The sequence below is a fragment of the Protobothrops mucrosquamatus genome, unplaced genomic scaffold, assembly GCF_001527695.2.
Source record: "Protobothrops mucrosquamatus isolate PMUCROS unplaced genomic scaffold, P.Mucros_1.0 scaffold1474, whole genome shotgun sequence".
Taxonomy (NCBI): Eukaryota; Metazoa; Chordata; class Lepidosauria; order Squamata; family Viperidae; genus Protobothrops; species Protobothrops mucrosquamatus.
Window position 1 is genome coordinate 214,715 of NW_015387652.1, and position 20,730 is coordinate 235,444.

General features: G+C 35.3%; 1 protein-coding gene across 1 annotated transcript in view; it reads right to left on the reverse strand.

The window, feature by feature from the left end:
* LRFN2 (leucine rich repeat and fibronectin type III domain containing 2) overlaps positions 1-18,687 on the reverse strand; it is a 73,484-nt gene extending 54,797 nt beyond the window's left edge. The window contains exon 1 of the mRNA XM_015822138.1: positions 17,315-18,687. Within this exon, the coding sequence (XP_015677624.1) occupies positions 17,315-18,687 (1,373 nt within the window). The remainder of the gene's footprint in view (positions 1-17,314) is intronic.
* Between the last annotated feature and the right edge of the window lie 2,043 nt (positions 18,688-20,730).

Consider the following 20,730-nt stretch of genomic DNA (forward strand, 5'->3'; position numbering starts at 1 on the left):
ATTTGACCATCCAACATAAAAAGCTAGCTGCCATGAAATTACAAAAATAAGGTAATTAACCATCCCATTCTGGCAATGCACAGGTTAGTTTAGCAATATCTCTCTTTTTTTAAAGATTGTGTTGTGAGTGGGTTGCTGGGTAGATACTATTGCTCTTTATTTATCTTGCTATTCATCACTATACAAAAAGTGACTGTTTGGCATGTCCTTTGCATCAACAATATATAAAGTGAAAGACTTCCTTGAATCAAGCCCATCAACACTGAGTGACTATACCTAGAGATTACATTTGATTTTTACTTCTATTTTATTGGTTAATATTTCAGTATATTAATTTTTGACCTACCCACATCCCTTTTGCCCAATGTGTGGAGTTTTTGAGAATGAGTAAAAAAAATGGAAAATGGGGGAGCAAAATTGGAAAGGGGAAAACTGAGGATCAAGGAATGTGGTACAGGGAAGAGACCATCCATTGAATAGTGTGTTCCTTTGGGTTCCTTCATTGAAACAATGCCATGTTATGGGACAAGGAAAAGCGGCTATAATATAAATCTATAGAGTTTTATTTTATATCCCACATATTTGCCAATTGGAATTCTGAAAGAAAGAGAAGGAGACAATAATAATTTGGGTATGTGTAGTTTGCTAAAACATATGAAAATTGTTTGTTGTCACAGCAAGCTGTACTATAGAGAAAAGGCATCCACTTTTAATGTCTCTGCCAGTGTCAAGATCTATACTGTGTCTTTTTCATTTGCCTCTTTGCTTATCTTACTTCATAAAATATATTTTAAAATGTAGTTGCTTTTGGGATATGTATTTTTGTTTTGGATGTTCCCTATATTGGGAAGTCATGATGAATGAAGTATTAAGAGAAAGTGAAACCCTGATAACGGATAGAACACCAAATATCTGGGCTGTGCAGCAGTCTTGATTCAAAAGAGAAAAGGAGATTGAGAATGTAAATGGATGCTTTCTCAAGGAAACAGGGTTGATTCCTGGGCTTGTGTGCTGATGATCACACAATCCCAGAAAAATTGTTTTTGGCTTAAGGATCAGGTGTTGTTCTACTTCCACATGCTCCAAATACTTTTTGAATCTGGATATCTAAATAACCCTTCTATATGTTTATAGATATATCATCTTATGTAAATTATCATTGTTTATCTTGTTTTTGTAGTGCAGTGGACATATAGCACCTTATAAACACCCTGGACAAAAAAAAATGTTCACAATTCTTCATTTCACTGAGTTTCTTCACAATAAACAAAACTTTGCTGCCATTTTTTTGCTTTCCTTTTTTTCTGGATCTTGTTATTGCTAAATTATTGCTAGCCTTTTATTTTCCCATTTGGAAATGGCTGGTTGAAGTTGTGGGGATTTCTAATCCACAGTATTATTTTCTAATTGGAGGTAAACTACCCTGAAATCTGTGAAGATTATTCTCAGATGAGAAGGTATATGATTTTAATAGGATTGGGTAAGTGCTATAGATCAGATTAATTAAATTTGAATACATGTATATATTTGCCCCTCTCAAGGAATGGAAGCCAATCCAAAGTAGAAAACTCTTCTTTTTGAAACCTGACTCAGATTGTTTTTATATTCTATTTTGCTTCCAATCTTGACTTTCTCTTCTTCAAAGAATAAATGAGGGTTTTTTTTTAAGGAACGTGACAAGGAGTAGCTGTAAATTTCACAGATGCTCCAGGACTGTGGGAATATTGCATACATAAATATCTTGATTTCTGCTGACTGAATACCTTGTGATATTCTATTAGCAAACTATTTAAGTCAGTGAAAACTCAATTTAATAGACAATTTAGTGGGAGGCAGTGTGCAATCTTCCCAAATGTCCATTAGATATAACATCTAATAATTTGTATTGATTTGTGTCATGTGTGTGATTGTATAATTATGTAAATTGCTGTCATTTGTATCACATCATTAAGCAAATTTTGTAAATTGCTGTGGATAAGGAAAATTTAATATTTTCAAAACTATTTTAAGTGGCTTGTTCAATGGCTTGTATTTGGATGTAATGGACATGTCTGCTCTCTTGAGGGGATATCCACACAGAAATATTGCCTGTTGCATCAAGAATCTTCTAAATGGGTTTTCACTACCTATATCTTCATTAAACTACTGAAGACCTCTGTAATTCAGCTCTGATTCAATTTGAGTTGCAGATTTGAAATTAAAGACATGGTTTGATAGAAATTCAATAGAAACTGGTTTCATTTGAACCCATGCAAGACTAGGGTACAAAGGCAAACTTTAAAAGATCTGAAGCTGTTTTATTTTGGGAAGAATACAATGAAAATATCAGAAAGAGTAGACCCTTTAGAAAAGTTTCTTATAACCAGAGACAGGTTATCTGAAAACTCTGCAAAGTCCTTCTGCTATGTCTTCTCCCTTTTCAAAGTTAAAAATCTGTACTTTTAGGAAAGGGGGTGAAAGAATGTGGAAGCAGTGCTAGCTTCCACCTGCTGCTATAAAGGAGATTGATGTATCAAAGAAAGGGCAGAACCATCTGGAGATGACATACTGTACACACAAAGGAAGCATATAATGTACCAATGGGCTTGCAAAGTAAGTGAGATGATGTTTGGCTATGAAAGAGACCTAAATATGAAACATCATGTAGTGCTATATGTGAAAAACATAGCATAAGTACAGCTGGCTACAGTAAGTAACAAGAGTTTTAAGAGTGTACATTACCTCTCTTGATTATGTCAATTTAAAATATAATAAGTACACATGGGATGATGATGATGATGATGATGATGATGATGATGATGATGATGATGATGACGATGATGATAACGATATGATGATGACGATGACAACAACGATGATGATGTATTAGATTTATATCACACTTGTGCTCTGGAAGATCAACCGGGGTATACAATCTTTCAATTTTATCCTCACAACTACAGACCTGTGACTGGACAGGGCTTTTGCCAATCCAATTCAATCTGCACCACCTGAAATTGGCTTGAATGACTGTATTAACTAAATTGAAAATTGGAAGTAAAAAAAATCCAATGTAAGAAGAAAAATTAAAATGATTTTTGTTTCACTTTTTTCAGTTGAGTAGAGTTGAACAGTTTTAAACTTTTTCTATTACAAAATTAAATTATGATTTCTCTTGGGAAATATCTTGCATTCATACCAAGATTATTTTCAGGATCTGACAATGTGCTGCAAGGCATGAAATAAAGAAACTTTCAACAGTATCTCTAGGAAAACTACAGTCTTCAAACCAATAGGTCCCACACGTACAAGAGGAATTAGTGCAATATTCCCAACTATTTAGAAAAATTAAATGATTTTTGCTTGGTTACATGATAACTAAGTTGAGTTACATACTAGATTTGACCAGAGAGATAAATCACTAGGAATAAATTGGCCATAGCTAATATAAGTTGATTCACCATTGGACTGTGCTTCAAATTTCCCTGCTTTTTAGACTAATTGTTATGTAGCAGATCTCCCACCATAGGCAAGTGGGATTTATTTATTAGTCTGAACAGTTTATAGGCTTCCTCCTTCCAAGAATGAAACCAAACCTGAAAAGGATTTAATTTTTTCTTAAGAGGAAAAGAGATTTCTGTCTCAGTCCTTTGGTTCAGTTCCAGTTGTATTGTTATTAGTAGATCTTTACATCTAGCCAGATGGGCTTCAAGGGCAGAGATAGAGAATTCACACCTTTCCATAAACCCTGTTCAAACTAGGGTGGTCCTGTTCCTTTACTGCAATTAATGAAACTGATACCAGTTTGTGTGCACATTTAGATCATTTTGTTCCATAATCGGCAGCTTTAAGATGAATAACAATGGAACAAAATTCTGCTGTAATTGAAAAACCCAAAGAAAATAATAGAGTAGCCAAAATAATATAGGATATAATATAGGTTCATAGGATAAACAACCAACTAAAAGCCAGGTAGTGTTGGAAAATGAGAGATTGCCTTTTCTATTGGGAAAGTGGACATTAAGATTCGTAAGAGAGGCACATCTGGAAATTCTTCTGTTTTAGGACTACAAGTTTATAAAAAGCCCTTGGAACCAGGTCTTCCTTCCTTTACATGCACTTTAGAGGATGCATAATTTAAACTAAGACTTTGAATATCAGTGTTATTATTGGTTACATTTTATTTATTTTTAAGTATGCACTGCTCTTTATTTATATTTGCTACTTTAGGAATCCCTGAGGGAGGGATATAAATTATGTACTGTAAACAAGTAATAACATTTTTTTTTAAAATGTGAAGTCAAAATGCCAAAAGCGAAAAGAACCTACACCACTTTTGAAGGTAGTTCTGAAAATCTGTTAGTCTATGTGTACAAAATGTGATATTTTTGCAATATTCTCAAAATTAATGTAACATTCCCATAACTGTTTTGCTGCTATTTCCGATAACTCTGCTTTCCAAACCTGTCTGTGGTTTAAGAGATCTCAGCAGTTTTTTAAAGTACTTTTTGGGTACATTTGTGGATTCTCACACTTTACATTGTGCTGCTTTTCTATTTTTATTTTGGGCTAACAGATGGATATAACTCTCAAAAAATTCTGTCATTCTCTGACTTTATTAATTGAAGCAGACTTCAAAGAAAAATAATTTCTGATTAGTCTTTGCCTCTGCTTACTTAAGGATCACATTAAATTATGATTTTTTTCCAAGTTGTTTTTCTCCATCCCCTTAATTTACTTTTAGGGCACTGTATAATCCTTCACAGAGGCAGTTTGTTGTTATTGTTTAAGGCACTAGGCTGGAAATTGGAAGACCACAAGTTCTAACCATGCCTTAGATACAAAGTCAACTGGGTGACTTTGGGCTTTGAGCTGGTGAACTTTGGGCCAGTCACATTCTCTCACCTATAAGAAGAAAGCCCAGTTCTAAAAATCTTGCCAATAAAACTTTATGGATTTGCCCAGGCAGTTGCCAAAAGTCGATAATGACTTGAAGGCACATGCAAACACATACTTTTTTTACTGGTAGAATAAGTGGTATAGTCATTTCAGATCCCATTAATTTCCCATGCTTATTTATATCCTTTTTTGGTCACTTCTTATCAGATACTTCAATACTATATCAACATCACCAATTGTTCCAGATCATTATAAAGGCTGCCTAAAGTCACCTTCATTTCCTCCAACCTTGAATTTGGAGATTAATCCTATGGCTGAATGGACAGGGTGAGACAAGAGTTCCCACCAACAGAGGAAGGAGAGGAGAGAGTTTCTTCCAATGAAGAAATTGATTGACAAGTACCTCTTCACAACACCAGAACCTTTAACAAGCTGATTGGAAGATGTGAACCATGACCCCAAAATAAGGGGGGGGGGAATGTTTAGAATGTATATGCGTAACGGAAAAGAAGCCAGACCTAAGCATGATGTCATGTGTCTGATTAACGAAACACTTAAAAGGACTTTCAGGCATATTTTTTCCTAAAAGCATTTATTAAGGTTACAGAGACGTCAGTACAGCATGGTGGAAATGCTTAGGTCTGGCTTCTTTTCCGTTACGCATATACATTCTAAGCATCCCCCCCCCTTATTTTGGGGTCATGGTTCACATCTTCCAATCAACTTGAAAGATGTGATTTACTTCCGGTTTCTTTTTCCCGGGCTATCCTTATTCTCCTCCCTTTTTCCCTGTTGCCTGGTTTAACTATAAAAATACCAGACAGTTCTGCATATTGTCAAAGCAAGAATATACAGTATTTGCAGCGTTGACACATATTGCTATTATTGAAATTCCATCTACACCACAACAAAGCCTGATTATAAATTGACTTAACTCCCATAAAGAGCCAATATTGTGAGCTAGGACAAATTCATCTTTTACTCTAAATAGCATCTTTATTTTATTTTATATAATTTTAGTGAATTTTTAACAAGCTGAAAGCAATATGAACATTATAAAAGAAAATAAGAATAGTGAATAAGCAAGAAAGAAAATAGAAAAAGAAAGCAAAGAAATGAAAATACTATAAAGAGGCTTCTGATCTTTTTGGCAGCTGTTATAAGGGCATTTATATTTTTAACCCTCTCCTTCTAAGGTTACATCATAATTTCCTTCTTCCATAAGCTTTCTAATAGTCAAACCCATCAATTTCCAAATGGTATTTTTTTAGAAAAATAATATTCTGACTTCAGGTGGTCTTTTGTAATGACTACTTGTTCAGTGACTGTTCAAACTTACAATGGTGCTGAAAAAGTGATACTTACAATCAGTCCTAAAGTTCTACCTGTCACAGTGTCCCTGTGGTCACATGATTGTAATCAGGGTGCTTGAGTACTGATTCTCAATTACAACATTGTAAGGATCCCTTGTCATATGATTACCATTTGAAAAATTCTTGCTGGCGTTCTACAAGCAAAGTCATTGGGGAAGTTGGCAGGAGGTTACAAATTGTGACTACATGATATAGTGCTTAATAACAATGCAGGATACACTTAACAGTGGCAATCAGAAGTGCTGGGACTGATATCACTAAGGGGCACAGTCATCTGATCTTGTGTTTTATGATTGTGTCCCTTAGTGACAGAAATTCTGGACCCAATTACCATTGTTAACCAAGAACTATCTGTATGTAGTTAGTTAGCTTAACACCATAATTGCATTATGTCCTTGAAAATAAGCCAGACATTACAGCTGTTATATTATGCAAAATGCAGCAGCCCACATAGTGATAAAAATGATATAACCTCTAAACTATGGAAGCTGTACTGGCTCCCATTTTGTTTCCCAGGTGCTAGGAATGACTTATAAAAGTCATACATTATTTAAGAACTGCTTATTTCAAGGAAAATCTGCCTGCCAAAGCATATCAGTAGGAAGTACTTGGTAAATTTTCTCTTTTCCATGAGAAGTAGTTGGAGATTACTCACAGATGGGGGTTATAGAAATAATGTGGATTATTTGTTAATTTTAGAGTTAAGAATTTGATGTATTCTTTCATCTATACCTATACCAAAGGAAATCTAAAGTAATTATTTTTCTGTTTGCTTTTTTGTTTCTTTTTTCTTTTTGCACTTTTATCTTGCTTTTATATTGACTTTTCTTTCCTTTTAATTCTTTTTCTTTCTGCCTATTTTTATCCCCTTTTTAAAACAAAAAACCAAATCTCTTCTCTCTCTCTCTCTCCCTCCCTCCCTCCCTCCCCTCTCTCTCAATTCTATATATGTAAAAAAGAGAGATATTTTCTCTCTTGTAGTTCCCCTCCTGTGAAACCAATTAGCCTTAGAAATAAGTACTGCATCCAGGAAAAATAAAACCTGTTGAAAACTTTACTATTTAACTTTGTGGACTTCACCACAAGAAGCATTTTATAGACAAGAAATAATAGGCAAAAAAACACAACTGCATAACCTATCATGAGACACTAAAATTTTGTCAAGGGGAATAAAATCAAGAGAAGAACTGGTAGTAGAGGAATATAGTTGTCAATGGTTCTCTTATTTACAATTATTAGAAAGATTTAAAGTAGACAAAGAATTTTTGGTTTTGAACATTGTAAGATTGAGTTTGAAACAGAATTGTGTACCAGTGAAGAACATGTAATTGCTAAAATTATGAAGTTTTATTGAAATTTGAAACACAGGAATAAGTGAAAGAATATATAATAAAGTGGACAAAAAAATCAGTTACAATATACAGGTGGAAAAATGGAAAAGTATGTGGAATGACAAAATTCAAATGTCTGCATGAAAAGGAAAAACTACAATATAGAGTCAAACAAGGAGGGAGAAAACTGAACACCAAATTCAAATTTATAACATTATAAAATGCTTATTCTGTTCCTAGTGAGCTGATGCATAGTAGTGGGGAGATACAAATATTACCAACTGCCAATAAGCCTCCAATGACCTCCTTCCTAAGGACTACACACCTGTGAAAACATTGTATCCCTGGAACATTCAGATTGGACTAAGCATAGTAAAATTTTCTAAGTATAGGATATGAGCAAACAAGAATTACTGTATGCATATGGAGTGGTATATAAGCCTAAAAGCTATTGCTAAGAAGAAAAAAACCAATCACTGTCTCTAGGAATTTGCAACCTAAAGTTCAATTAAGGAGAGACTACAGAAGCCAGAAGAAAGGGAGGTAGATGAAAAGACAGAGAATGAACATGAGTAAAGCACCTTAGGATGCAGGACATATTATTGTGCAAACCAATTTTCTTATGTTATTTTGTGTTCTTCTCATTCAATGTGAAGGAACTAATTTTGCTTTTGGAATCTTTGTGAATAGAAAGTCTACCTCCAACAAAAAAGGAAATTCCAAAACACCATTAAATAAGAGATTTTCAAGCAGCCTAAGAATTAAAATAGGGTGAAAAAAACAGGAAGGTTTCAAGGAAGACATCCTTGAAGAAACTCTAAGGCAGATTTCCAAGCATTCTTTGTTTTTTTTCAGTTTGAAGATGAAAAAGGTGACTATATTTGGGCACAATATATTAACAAATCCCTATATCCATTTATTCAACCAGGCTTTCTTCTTTTTCTCCTTGTTAGGAATAATGCAACTGCAGGATGGTGTTCAGAACTATGACAGGAGCGTGCTCTCTCTCCTTTTCATTTTATAATATCTGTTTGAAGCTTGAAAATTCAATTAAAATTCAGCAGACAATGCCAAGGACTAAAGGCCGTAAGAGAGTTAGAATGGAATCCTGACACTTTAGTTGGTGAGGGATCCAGCAGTCTCCTTTGTTGGCATTTAATATTGATGGCTTGTATGAAAAACATCCGATTTCACCCATGAGTCACTTGAAGTTTAGCAAACATCCTGTTTCAAGCAAAGCATCTTCTTAGTGTTGAAAGCATGAGTGTGAGCCTTGTCATTTAGATGCCACCCAGCTAACGGAGGAAATATGACAGATGTTGGGAGTAAGCACCATGACATGATTCATCCTGAATGTACCTTGAGAGCAAATGCTTAGCCTTTGATGAGCTAGATAAACCATTGGAGACAGTACTAAAACAGAGCAACATTAACATGCTTAAATAGTTACCGCAAAGACATTTTGAAAACTTCCTGTGATATATTCACTTCCACAAGTGCAACTCCTGTGACTTTATTGCTGATTAATACCAATGTTACATGAAACTCAGTCAGCCTTTTGTAAGTGCATTACCTAAGGTAGGGTTCTACTACTCATTCTATTCTATTCTCATTTTAAAGATAAAGCCCCAGGTCCACCTCACCTTCCATATCTCCTGCAGTTGCAACTTCCAGAAACCCCAATGTCTACGCAAGCCAGAAAATCTAGCAGTTGTTTTCCTACCATATTCAGCAAGTACCAAACTGGGAAAAGCTAACCTACTTGATATTATCTGAGAAAACAATTACAACAGCCAATTTCTTCCTGATCATCAGCATTTGTAGATTCAATCATTCATACACTTGTTTGATCCATGTGTAAGACTTCTCCACTCACCAATGACACCAATGACAGTTTACAAAGGATTAAAAGCAACTCAGTAAAGCCAACAGTAGAAATGAACTAGTCGAACAAGGGAGGGAAAAAAATCTGATATACAAATATGTCAGCTCCACAATTATATAGCAATACTATAACAATTAATAGATCTCTGGCTGTGTTCTGGCCCAGTGCCTAGAGAAGAGTCAAGTCTTTAATGCCCTTCTAACAGTGCAGGATTGGGATTGTATGAAATTTGGGGGTAGGGAGTCTTTACTTTAAATGTGTAACATAGCACACATGTTCCCCAACCACATTGCTAACATGTTATAGTAACACTTTTTTAAATACCATGTGCTCATGATGTTGCCATTCTCATCCTCAGCCCCTAACTATGGTAATTTAAGGTCATATTTGGCTGTTCCAGCTTTAAAGTAATGTTTCCCCTCTTTGTTCAATGCAATTTTGGCAATCTAGCATGCTTCATCAAAGAAATGATTCATCAAAGAGGCTGGAATTGGTCCAGCATCTGCTAGTCTCTCTTACCTGCTTTGGGCACAATACCTTCTTGTCATGGGAAACATTCTCCTTTGTCATTTTGGTTTGGACTATAGGATAGTGAAACATCAGATGTCTCTTCATTTGTAATGACTAAGTAGTGCTTTCCAAAACAGTTGTCAGGTTTTACATTTATACCTTATATACATGGATTTAGTGCTCTTTTAAGAGAATATTAAACCGGGAGAGAGGGTTAGTTAAAAAAAAAAGACAAAGTAATCTTGTGGTATATAGTTGATTTAAACAAGGTTACACATTATGGCACATATAAAGCAGCTTTTTCCTGCTTTTACTAACAAACAGTTGTATCTGGCCATATTTTTAGTGTTGTTATTACTTTGAGCTGCTGGTGGGGGGGTCTCATTTCGCCTATTCCGTATGAAGATTGGGATGGGGCTATTGAATATAAATGGCATATAAATGTTTCTTTTTCTGAGATTCAACTTTTGTGGTTACAAAGAGGAGGGTCCTTGTGCCCTTCAAGGAACCAACTCCTTTTAAAAAAAGACTATTTTATCCCTCTGGACATTGGCACTCACAGAGGAGGCAAAGGAAGCAAGTGATAATGTGCATTGCAACATGTAATATCTAAAATATTTTTATAAATTATGTTGCAATGCACATTTTACCACAAATTATGGAAGACAAAAAACTTTTGTTTGCATGAGTTACAATTATCAATTTTTATCAAATTAAAATTTGAAACAAATGAATTCCTAGAAAATTTATTTACTGAATTACAGGAAAATAACAATATTAAACCCATTAGAAATAAAATGTTTTTTTTTTCTTGAAAAGAAACCCCTTATTTTTTAACAAAAAATAATAATTAGAGAAGTGACATTGCTTTAAATTTTTGCAAATATCTTCAGGATCTTGGTAGAGGATGTAAGTCCTAGGATCACACTTTAAGAAACACTGGCTTAACATAATGCAAAGGCTCAGTTCCTTCACTGACCTTGACAGGGATGTTGAATGGAACAGGATAGCCTGATACAGTTACTTTTTTTTCCAGTAAGAAATTAAATTAAGAGAAATCCTTAATGGGGATGAGACTAATGGAGCTCTTCAGGAGTAAGGAAAACTACTTCACCTAGGACAGTGGCCCCCAATCTTTTCGGCACCGGGACTGGTTCTGTGGAGAAAGGTTTTTCCACAGATGGGGGGAGATGGTTTTGCATGCTGCCTGCATAGTGTGGATGGGGCTTCGCTTGTTTGCATGGACCCGGTTGCTGGAATGCCATTGACTGGTGCGGGTCCATGGTTGGTGACCCCTGACCTAGGAGGTGGAACCCAAAAGTCAAACCTGGGAAAAAAGGAATGATAAACATGTATACACTGTTGCTAAGAAACAAGGCATTTCAGTCATATGTCAGATGTTAAGACTTCCAGCTTACAAGAGATTTATCTAGTTCATCAGTGAGAGTCAGGTTTTCATTAATAGTGTTGGAAATGAAGAAGGGTCATATTAAAGCTACAAGAAACTAGCTTTAACTGTTGTAAAATTGATGATATTACATGTTTGTCAGCTGTTTGTGTCTGTGGTATATATTCATTTGATAAATACCTAGTCAATCATGGTGACATTTTTAAAAGAGAAATTCCTTGTTTTGTAAGGACATATACTGAAACATGAAATATGAGAAGCGTGAACCAAAGACATTTTCAAGGCAGAAATGAAGCTCACTCAATCGGACATTTTAAAATCCTGTGAACCCTGATGGGAAGGGATAGGCCACCATATCATCTGATTTGCCCTGTGTTCTAATATTGGAGGCATGTGACCCTATAAATGAATGAAGCAGTGCTGATATTCAAAATGGACTACACAAAAAACAGCCATGACAGTTAATAGCCCAGCTATCAAATATGAATGTGAAGGTGCAGGAAAAAAAAACAATCCTCTGAATTGTTTGAAGATTGTTTGAAGATGATAAGGATTTAACAGTTGTCTTAAAAAAGAGCATATATTCCTATAGTGAAGAAGGAAGATGCAAGAGAAAGCACTTCTCCACTGAACCAATTCATCACATAAGTCATGTTTGGCCAAGATCTTACAAAGAAGAAAAGAGTTGCACATGGAGAGAAAAATGTTAGAACGGGTAAGCTTCAGAAAGGCAGAGGGACACAAGATGAGATAACTAATGTAAGATGGATAATGAAGAGAATAAAAAAATATAAGAAAGAAATCACCTATAGAATTAGAGCAGATTGTATTGTATGGATTGTTATTATTTTGGAACATTTTCAGGGAATAAAAAGCTATGAATGGTTCAGAATAGGAAATGGAATGAGACAAGGTTCATATAGTCTATATTTATCCTTAACTTGTAGGATGACTTTAAGAGAATCAGAAATGAGAGAATAACTGGATTCAAAATACAAGACTGAAAATCTAACAATGCAGAAAACCTCATTTTGATATCAAAGGCTCATTATGAAAATAAAAGTGAAAAATGTGAGATAACATTAAATATTAAAAAGAGAATACTAAATAGATGTAAAGGTGACAAAGAGAAGATGGTAGGTGATTTTCCCCAGTGGGAGATTACCCAATAAATTTAATTAAAGAAAGATCAAGGTATGCAAATGTCAGATTTGATTCCCTGCACATATGGGGCAGCAGGGGAAAGGGAAACTGATTGAATCAGATAGATAGAAGAGTTCTAACCCAGAAGCAAACAGGGGAGATTGAGAAACTGCACTTTATGTCCTATCTGTGAATTTGCAGGATTTTGCAAAGGGAGTTGATTCATGTAAGAGTGCTAAGGAGTGTATGGGAGCAAGGGAGAAGGGCGCTGTTAGATTTTCAACAAGCCTGTCTTCAGGATAAAGAAAAAAAATCATTGAGTTCAACAGCTTGGTTTTGTTGAAAGTCATTGCTGTACCTATATTATACTCTTGACCATTTGATGGCTGTTTATTTATTGCAAAGTGATTTGTGGCTATCAAGAAGTGCTGGTTTATTTTATTGTATGTCCCAGAGGGGTGGGGGACCACTAGTGCCTCCCCTCCACCAGTTGGAGATGTGACACAAAATTGGACAGATCCATCTTAGGATCTTGGAAAAGCTAATTTCTTCAACCCAGGACAAAGTTTGTTTTAACACATGCAATTTTAATTAGGAATGTATGCTTAAATTGTTCAAATGAGTTAGCTTATATATTTCTTTGCAAAATTAAAGTTTACAACTATATATGGGATTCATAATATCAATTCACAGTATTTGATATCCAATAATTTCTTATAATGACTTTTGCAACATTGAGACTACAGCCCTATAGCCTGGCTTTATAGTTCAATATTATCATGTAAATGTGCCCATTCATAACTATTTAAGGTAATGCTTTCCCTGTCCACTCATGTCTGACTCTAGGGTGCTCATATCAGTTTCTTGGCAGAGGGAGTCAGTCAAGTCCAAAGATATTTTTTGTGGTCATGGCTATATCACAAAGGTGCACAGAATGCTGTTACCTTCTCACTAAAGATGGTGGTACCTATTAATCTACTTACATTTGCATGCTTTCAACCTGCTAGGTGGGCAGGAGCTGGACCAGGAACAGGAGCTCACCCCATTGCACGGTGGTTGGTCTTGAACCTGGATTGTCAGTTTTCCAACTGACAAGCTCAGGCTCAGTCTTTAACTGCTGAGCCATTGTACCCCCCATAACTATTTACATACATATAATACATATCAACTACAGTACATACACTAAAGCATGAATATTATTGTTCCATGCCTATATCGGTCTATCCTGGTGGCAGAGTGATTAAAGTGCAGTACTGCAGGCAAACTCTGCCCACAGCCTGAAGTTTGATCCTGATGGGGCTTAAGGTTTACTCAGCCTTCCATCCTTCTGAGGTCAGTAAAATGAGAACCAGATTGTTGGGGGGAATGTGCAAACAATGTTTCTACATTATAAACCACCCAGAAAGTGCTGTAAAGTGTTATGGAGCAGTATACCTAAATGCTACTGCTATTACTATCCTACAAAACTTTTAAATTGGTCAATTCACACACCAAATGAATGCACTAATTCTGACTTAACACCAGTGTTGCTTTGAAACAGTTTTTATCTTGAAATGATTAAAGATCAGACAAAATGTAAGAAGATAAGGAACTTGAGAAGATAAAGGAACTTTAGTATTCATTCAACCAAGCTAAAATTGAAATATGCAGCATAAAATTAACTTTTACATTCAATAAATGCAGGAAATACTTGTATGAATTTCTCAACCTACAGCTCTCCATGTGTTGAACTGTAATCTCCATCAACCCTCAGCCACATAATTTTGCTAAAGCAAAGTTCCTTGACATTCTGCACCTTCACACAAGTTTATCCCCAAATATCAGCAAAACATAAACTTTGTATTTGGATGATCCACTTTAACTCACATTTAACTCACAGTTATATCTAGTAAAGTGGGGAAAAGATTCTCAAATGAAACATTGCTAGTTCACAGCATATCAGTAGGCTTAGGGTTAGGGTTAGTAGAAATGATTTGAGTATGAGGCTGAATTGTAATGATAAAAATTATGTTTAAGTAAGCAAGTCAACTCAAAATTGTTTATATATGCCAAATAATGGTGCATCTAGATATATTTTAAAAATATGTCCCAGAATTATGTACAATAAATATAGTGTACAAAATATAAATCTAAAGAAATATCTGATATACATGTTCATTATGTGAATATTATTATTGCACAGAGTGAAATAACTTGTATTCTTTTCATCATCCTTAATAAGGAATATACTAAAATAAAATGGACCTAAATGCGCCATAAACTGGAACATTGAGAAGTACTTCTTAGAAGTACATTCTAGAGCACAAGCATCATTACTTTATTACATCTGTTCCAATCCTGTTTGGTTTTTTTTTTTTTTTTTGCAAAGCAGATTGTGTAGTCATGGATCAAAATTGTCAATGAAGTTAATCTTCAGCAGCATTAAAATGCATCTGTGTAGCTCAAACTGACCCTGCCTGACCCAGAGAAATATTCTTGCCAGCAATATCAAAGTTATGATCTTATGTATGAGTCTCTAATCAAAAACTACATTCTAGGGCAGGAGTGGCCAACTATGTCCCCTTATGACCTATTGAACCATGCTGACTCAGGAATTCTGGGAGTTGAAGTCCAAAGTTGATAAAGGGGCCATAGTTGTCCACCTCTGTTCTAGGGGATATTTGTGTTAGGAAATGTCTCAGTGATTCTGTATATTATTTTTATAGACTGCATCTGGCTTCACTCTTCTTCACCAGTTTTTATCTGCTCTGTTATTATTCCTAACTCTCTTAGACACTAAGCAAGTTGAGAATACAATAATCATGTGCCTTCCAGTAGTATGGACACTACAAAGAAATGTGAAAGGGATAAGGGTCTTTACGTGGCCTATCAACATGTGGCATCTAGACAACTGGCATTAAGTCATCTGATTTATATATTCTTTACTGTAATGAGCTATATTATATTCATAGTTAAATGACAATAATATCTGAGTTTTCATCTTCATATATAAATTTGCATTAAAATGGTTTATGAAAATTCTCATATTTTCTTTCTTTCTTTTATGGTACACAGTCATGTGGACAACATATTCACTATTATGGAAATAATACTTTTAAGTACAACAATATACATATATATGTATAACTTACGTACACTATAACAATATGTCAGCCCTCCCAGGTAAACCAGATGGGAAACATGAACTAGTTATTTACTGAAGGCTACATTAACAAAATCCCATCACCTCTATTAACTGCTTGATCCCTTAGGGCGGGTCCTTCCTAAATTTCATCCTTTCATTGCCTTTCTTGTCTGATTCTTTCCTGGACAGCATCTCTTTCCTCAAGGTGCTTGTCACATTCCATTGCAAAATACAAGTGGCCTTGGTCTCATGGCAGAACTGAACATCCTGGTTCATGTGGGGGATTTTTAAAAACTTGTAATGATTCCATTCACTTCAGTTCTAGCACAAGAAAAAGTTTGAATTCTTTGAGGAAACTGATTTGAGTTTAATCATCTGTGAGTAAAATCTCTTTCCATAAAGATCAATAGGGCGTCTAAGGTTCTGGACATTCACTGAGATGCTAAGTAAAAGCATTGTGATTCCAAAGTAAATACATACATACTATCAACCAGTATCATCATTATTTCTAGAACCACAAATATTTGCAATATGATTGATTTTCAGCTTCCATGAACTGGGGGAAAATCTTTTATTTCTTAAGTGTACTAATTTGCAGATAGTCACTGAAAATCTCTTTGACTCAGCCCAGGAATATCCTTGAGAAAACAATAATATTCTATTATCTTGAAAGGCATTCAAGATCACTGTTCTATGCAATATGTATGAAATAATAATAATAATAATAATAATAATAATAATAATAATAATAATAATAATAATAATAATAATAATAATAATAATAATAATAATAATAATAATAATACTCTTTAATAAAATTCACTGACAGCAGAATGGTGGTTCTTATATTTTATTTCCTGGTTTATATTGTAAAGAATTTAGAGACGGTGGAAAGTTCAGAATTAATTGTGCATAATTTTTTCTATGTATATGCCAAGAAGAGAGTATGCTGTGCCACTTCTCCTGGCATAAGATTTTATTTGTTTGATATAGATTCAGTTTTGTTTTCTGCAGGAATTTCCCTCTATTTTATCCAGGTAATAGGAATTTTGTTAGGTAGGTTATTCTGAGAGACAGTAGCTGTCCCAAAGCCATCAACATAAAGACAGATTTTAACCCAGCTCTTCTGAATAGTATATCTGTGACTTAGTTTTCAATCCCCACAACATATTTTCCCTTTGATTAAAAATACATGCTATTGTTCTATATATAATAGCACAGTATTATTATCCTGCAAGTTACCAGCTTCCTTACATGATCTCACAATTGCCAATTCAACCATTTATATTCAAGACATCATGCTTATTGTACAAGGTTAAAAGGTGATGTGAATCTATAGCAAAATACAAGTCAGTTTCAGCTTCTCATAACTGGAAAAGGAAGAGTTTTGATGGGAAAAAGTATATTCAGATATAAGAGGACAGATATCTTATTTGATCTTATAAGTGAACCTATACTTCAATATTGCCATCAAGAGCAAGATTTTTTAAAATGCTACTTCAGACACAGTAGATACCATATGCATATGATATTTTTGCCATTTCGTAATATATGCCACTACTCAGATAGACATGAGACAGAGAGACTTATGCTACAAATCCACATTATAATTTCTCTGCTAAAGAAATTACACACTTTGTCTCCTAAAGGATTCACACTTACCGATAAATTAGAACTTCATCATCAGAGCAGTTGTATTGTAGCTGGTACATTTTAACTCTTGGAGCTGACTTGCTTACTGTCCATTTGACTAAAGCTGAAGTAGTTGTCACCTCAGAAACCGACACTGCCCTATCTGGTGGCCCCTTGTTTTCTCCTCGATTAGTCTTGCTGGAACTTGTGATGTCAGAAAGTCTTGATTTAGGAGGGGCTGTCCGGCCTGTACCATTGCTGAGATGTGGCAGCTGGACAATGGATAACTCAACTGTTGCAGTAGATTCTCCAGCAGCATTTGCTGCTATGCATGTAAATATTCCAAAATCCTTAGAGGTTGTGATAAGGATTTCCAAAGTGCCATTGTCATAAACTACTGTTCTTGAAGAATTGCCCATAAGTCGATCATCTGGTGCCACCCAGTGAATGATGGGAGATGGATCTCCAATAGCTTTGCACTTTAAACTGGCAGTTTGTCCTTCTAAAACTAACAATTTGTGAGTATGCTGAGTAATCAGAGGGGGCTCACAAACAAATTCCTCCTCCCGGACATACCAAAAATATCTTCCCTTTAAACCTGGAGGAGAAGCACAAGTTTCCATATCATCATCCCTGTCCAGGCGCCGTAGCCACAGTAGCTCACAGTTACAATGCAAAGGGTTTCCTCCAAAGCTTAGAGATAAAGGTGGGGAAAATGGAGTTGTAGTTAATGGAGATATTTGAGACCTGGCAAAAATGGGATCAGGAGGAAGCTTCTGAAGTCTGTTGGAAGTTAGATCCAATCTGGCTAGTTTCTGAAGATCAGCAAAGGTGCCCTCGGTGATATAATCTATCAAATTATGATCCAAACTAATCTGGTGCAAGTTTATCATCTTCATGATGGATTCCCAAGGGATGCTTCTGAGGTTATTATAAGAAAGATCCAGATCTTCTAAGGTAAATAGAAAGTCTTCAAAAGCTTCATCTGAAATATAATTCAGTTGGTTGTTGTTTAGAATCAAGTGCTGAAGGTTAATCAAGCCCCTCAAAATATCATCCCCAATGTCAGGCAACCTATTACTGTCTAAATGCAAAGATCGTAGGCTTTCTAAATCAATGAAAGAATAGGGCTGAATGTAACTGATGGTATTCCTAGACAATGTGAGGTCAACAAGGCCAGTCATGTTGGCAAAGTCCAGTCTGCTGATGTTAATAATAAAGTTGCCCCCAAGTCGGAGTTCAACAGTCCTCCTGTCTATGTCTAGTGGTACAAAAAGAAGTCCCTTTGAAGGGCAGAGAGTTCCCAGTGACTCAGACAGATTTTGACAAACACAGTATTTTGGACAGGCGTTGACTGCAACAACCACTCCAAACACCAGGATGCTGCAGAACAGTTTTTCCATGGTAAATCAACGATGGGGCCTGCAAGAATGAGAAACAGTTTAGAGAATTGCTTTCTCACACACACACACACACACACACACACACACAAACAAACCCTAAAGTGACACATTTTAAAATCTAGTGGCATCTGAAGTGTTGTTTTACCAAGCAAGATATGACAAATGCATTTAAGCAATACCTCTAAGCATACTCAGAATTATGCCTTGTGGCTGTTTTTCTGGGTACTGTTGTTGGTACTTTTAGAAAAGATCAAATCTGCTTTTTTTTTGGTACATTGACACAAATGGCATCTCTTTTATTCTGAGAGCTATTTCTTATTTAGCTAATCATGAAATACTATTTCAGCTGTAAAGTGTAAACCTTTTTTTTTTTTTGAGGAAAAACCTTACACTATTTTAATTCCTTGCAAACATCTCTGGGTTAGGAAAAAGCCCAGAAGTCATTTGATGGTTCACTTGCAGTTTGTTCCAAACTCCAAGCAGACCTGGAGCAAATTTAAGACCAAGACAGAAACCACAATAAAAATATCAACAACATACACACAAAACATGAACTCCCCCTCCCCAAATGTATTGGCATCAGGAAATGTTTATTTAAATGTCTTCCATTACATATGAAAGGAAAGAAGTTTTTTTTGTGATTGTGGGATGCCCTTAAACTCTGAAGTTAAAAAATCATGCTGAGTAGGAAATTGGTGCAAAGAAGATAGGGCTGCATCAAACATGTTGAGGTGGTCAGAATGTTCTTTTTCATATTTGGGTGGAAGAGGAGATTTGTAATCTTTTTTAAAGGACAATTGTAGCACTTAAGTTATAGTTTTGGGGTGTTCCAAATCTTCATATGATGGAAACTGTGTCATCAGATATCATCACTTGTGGTAAGAATGAGCTTTAAGAGCCAATATGGAAGGATTAGGAGAGGAGGATGAAAGGTGATTTGACTGACATTCATTTTCAAACAACTTTCTTCAAACATATGCTGGCCAGTAATTATAAAAACCAAAAAGGTATCAGATTAGGAAAGATACTTTAGCATGTAGATTTGGTTCTTTCAGTCACTAAGTGCTGTCCATTACACACATCTTTGCTTCAACAGCTGAATGGCTTCTATGCATTTAGTCCTATGCATTTATTTATTAGCAATATCAGCAACAGCAATAGCACTTAAATTTATCTACCACTTCATAGTGCTTTACAGCCTGCTTTAAGTAGTATACAGAGTCAGCATATTGCCACCAACAATCTTCCTCCTCATTTTGCTAACCTCAGAAGGATGAAAGGCTAGGTCAACCTTGAGCCAGTCATGATCGAACTCCTGGCTATGGGCAGAATTAGCCTGCAATACTGCATTGTAACCACTGCACCATCATGGTTCTTAACTGGCCATCTTTCCCTAGTTCCAAAGGATACTGGGTGGTATACAGCTAAAAAAACATCAGCTGTACAGATATATTCTGTATAGATAGGTATAATAATAATAACACTATGTGACAATAGCCATGAAATTAAATAATGAATGTATAGATAAGAAAAAAGGATTTCTTTTCCTCTCTTGATATGCTAATACTCTGCAGAAGTCAGTTAAAACAAGAAAAGGTCATATAACAAGAAGGGTAGCATAACCTTCTTTATGTTTGAGATAATTAGTTTTATGATGAAGGATTCAGCACTAGTATAAATCTAGAAATAGACTATCTCAGAACAAGCTAGACTTTTTCAGAAATGTTGATTTTTTTCAAAAATTACCTCTTAGCAATATATATAAATAGTAAGCTTTTGCTTTTGCTGCATTTGAATCTGAATTAAGAATTTGCTTAGACCAGTCTTTGAGATTTGCTGCATATTTCCAGAAAAAGACAGTTCACAGCCACAAATCAATGCAATGCAACACAACACAACTTCCCTTCTTATATATCATGATGCAACCTATGAAGAGGCAATATCCTAGAAATGTTTATACTGTAAGAATTTTTATGCTCACAATTGTTTAGATTTTGGAGGAGGAGGAGGAGGAGGAGGAGGAGGAGGAGGAGGAGGAGGAGG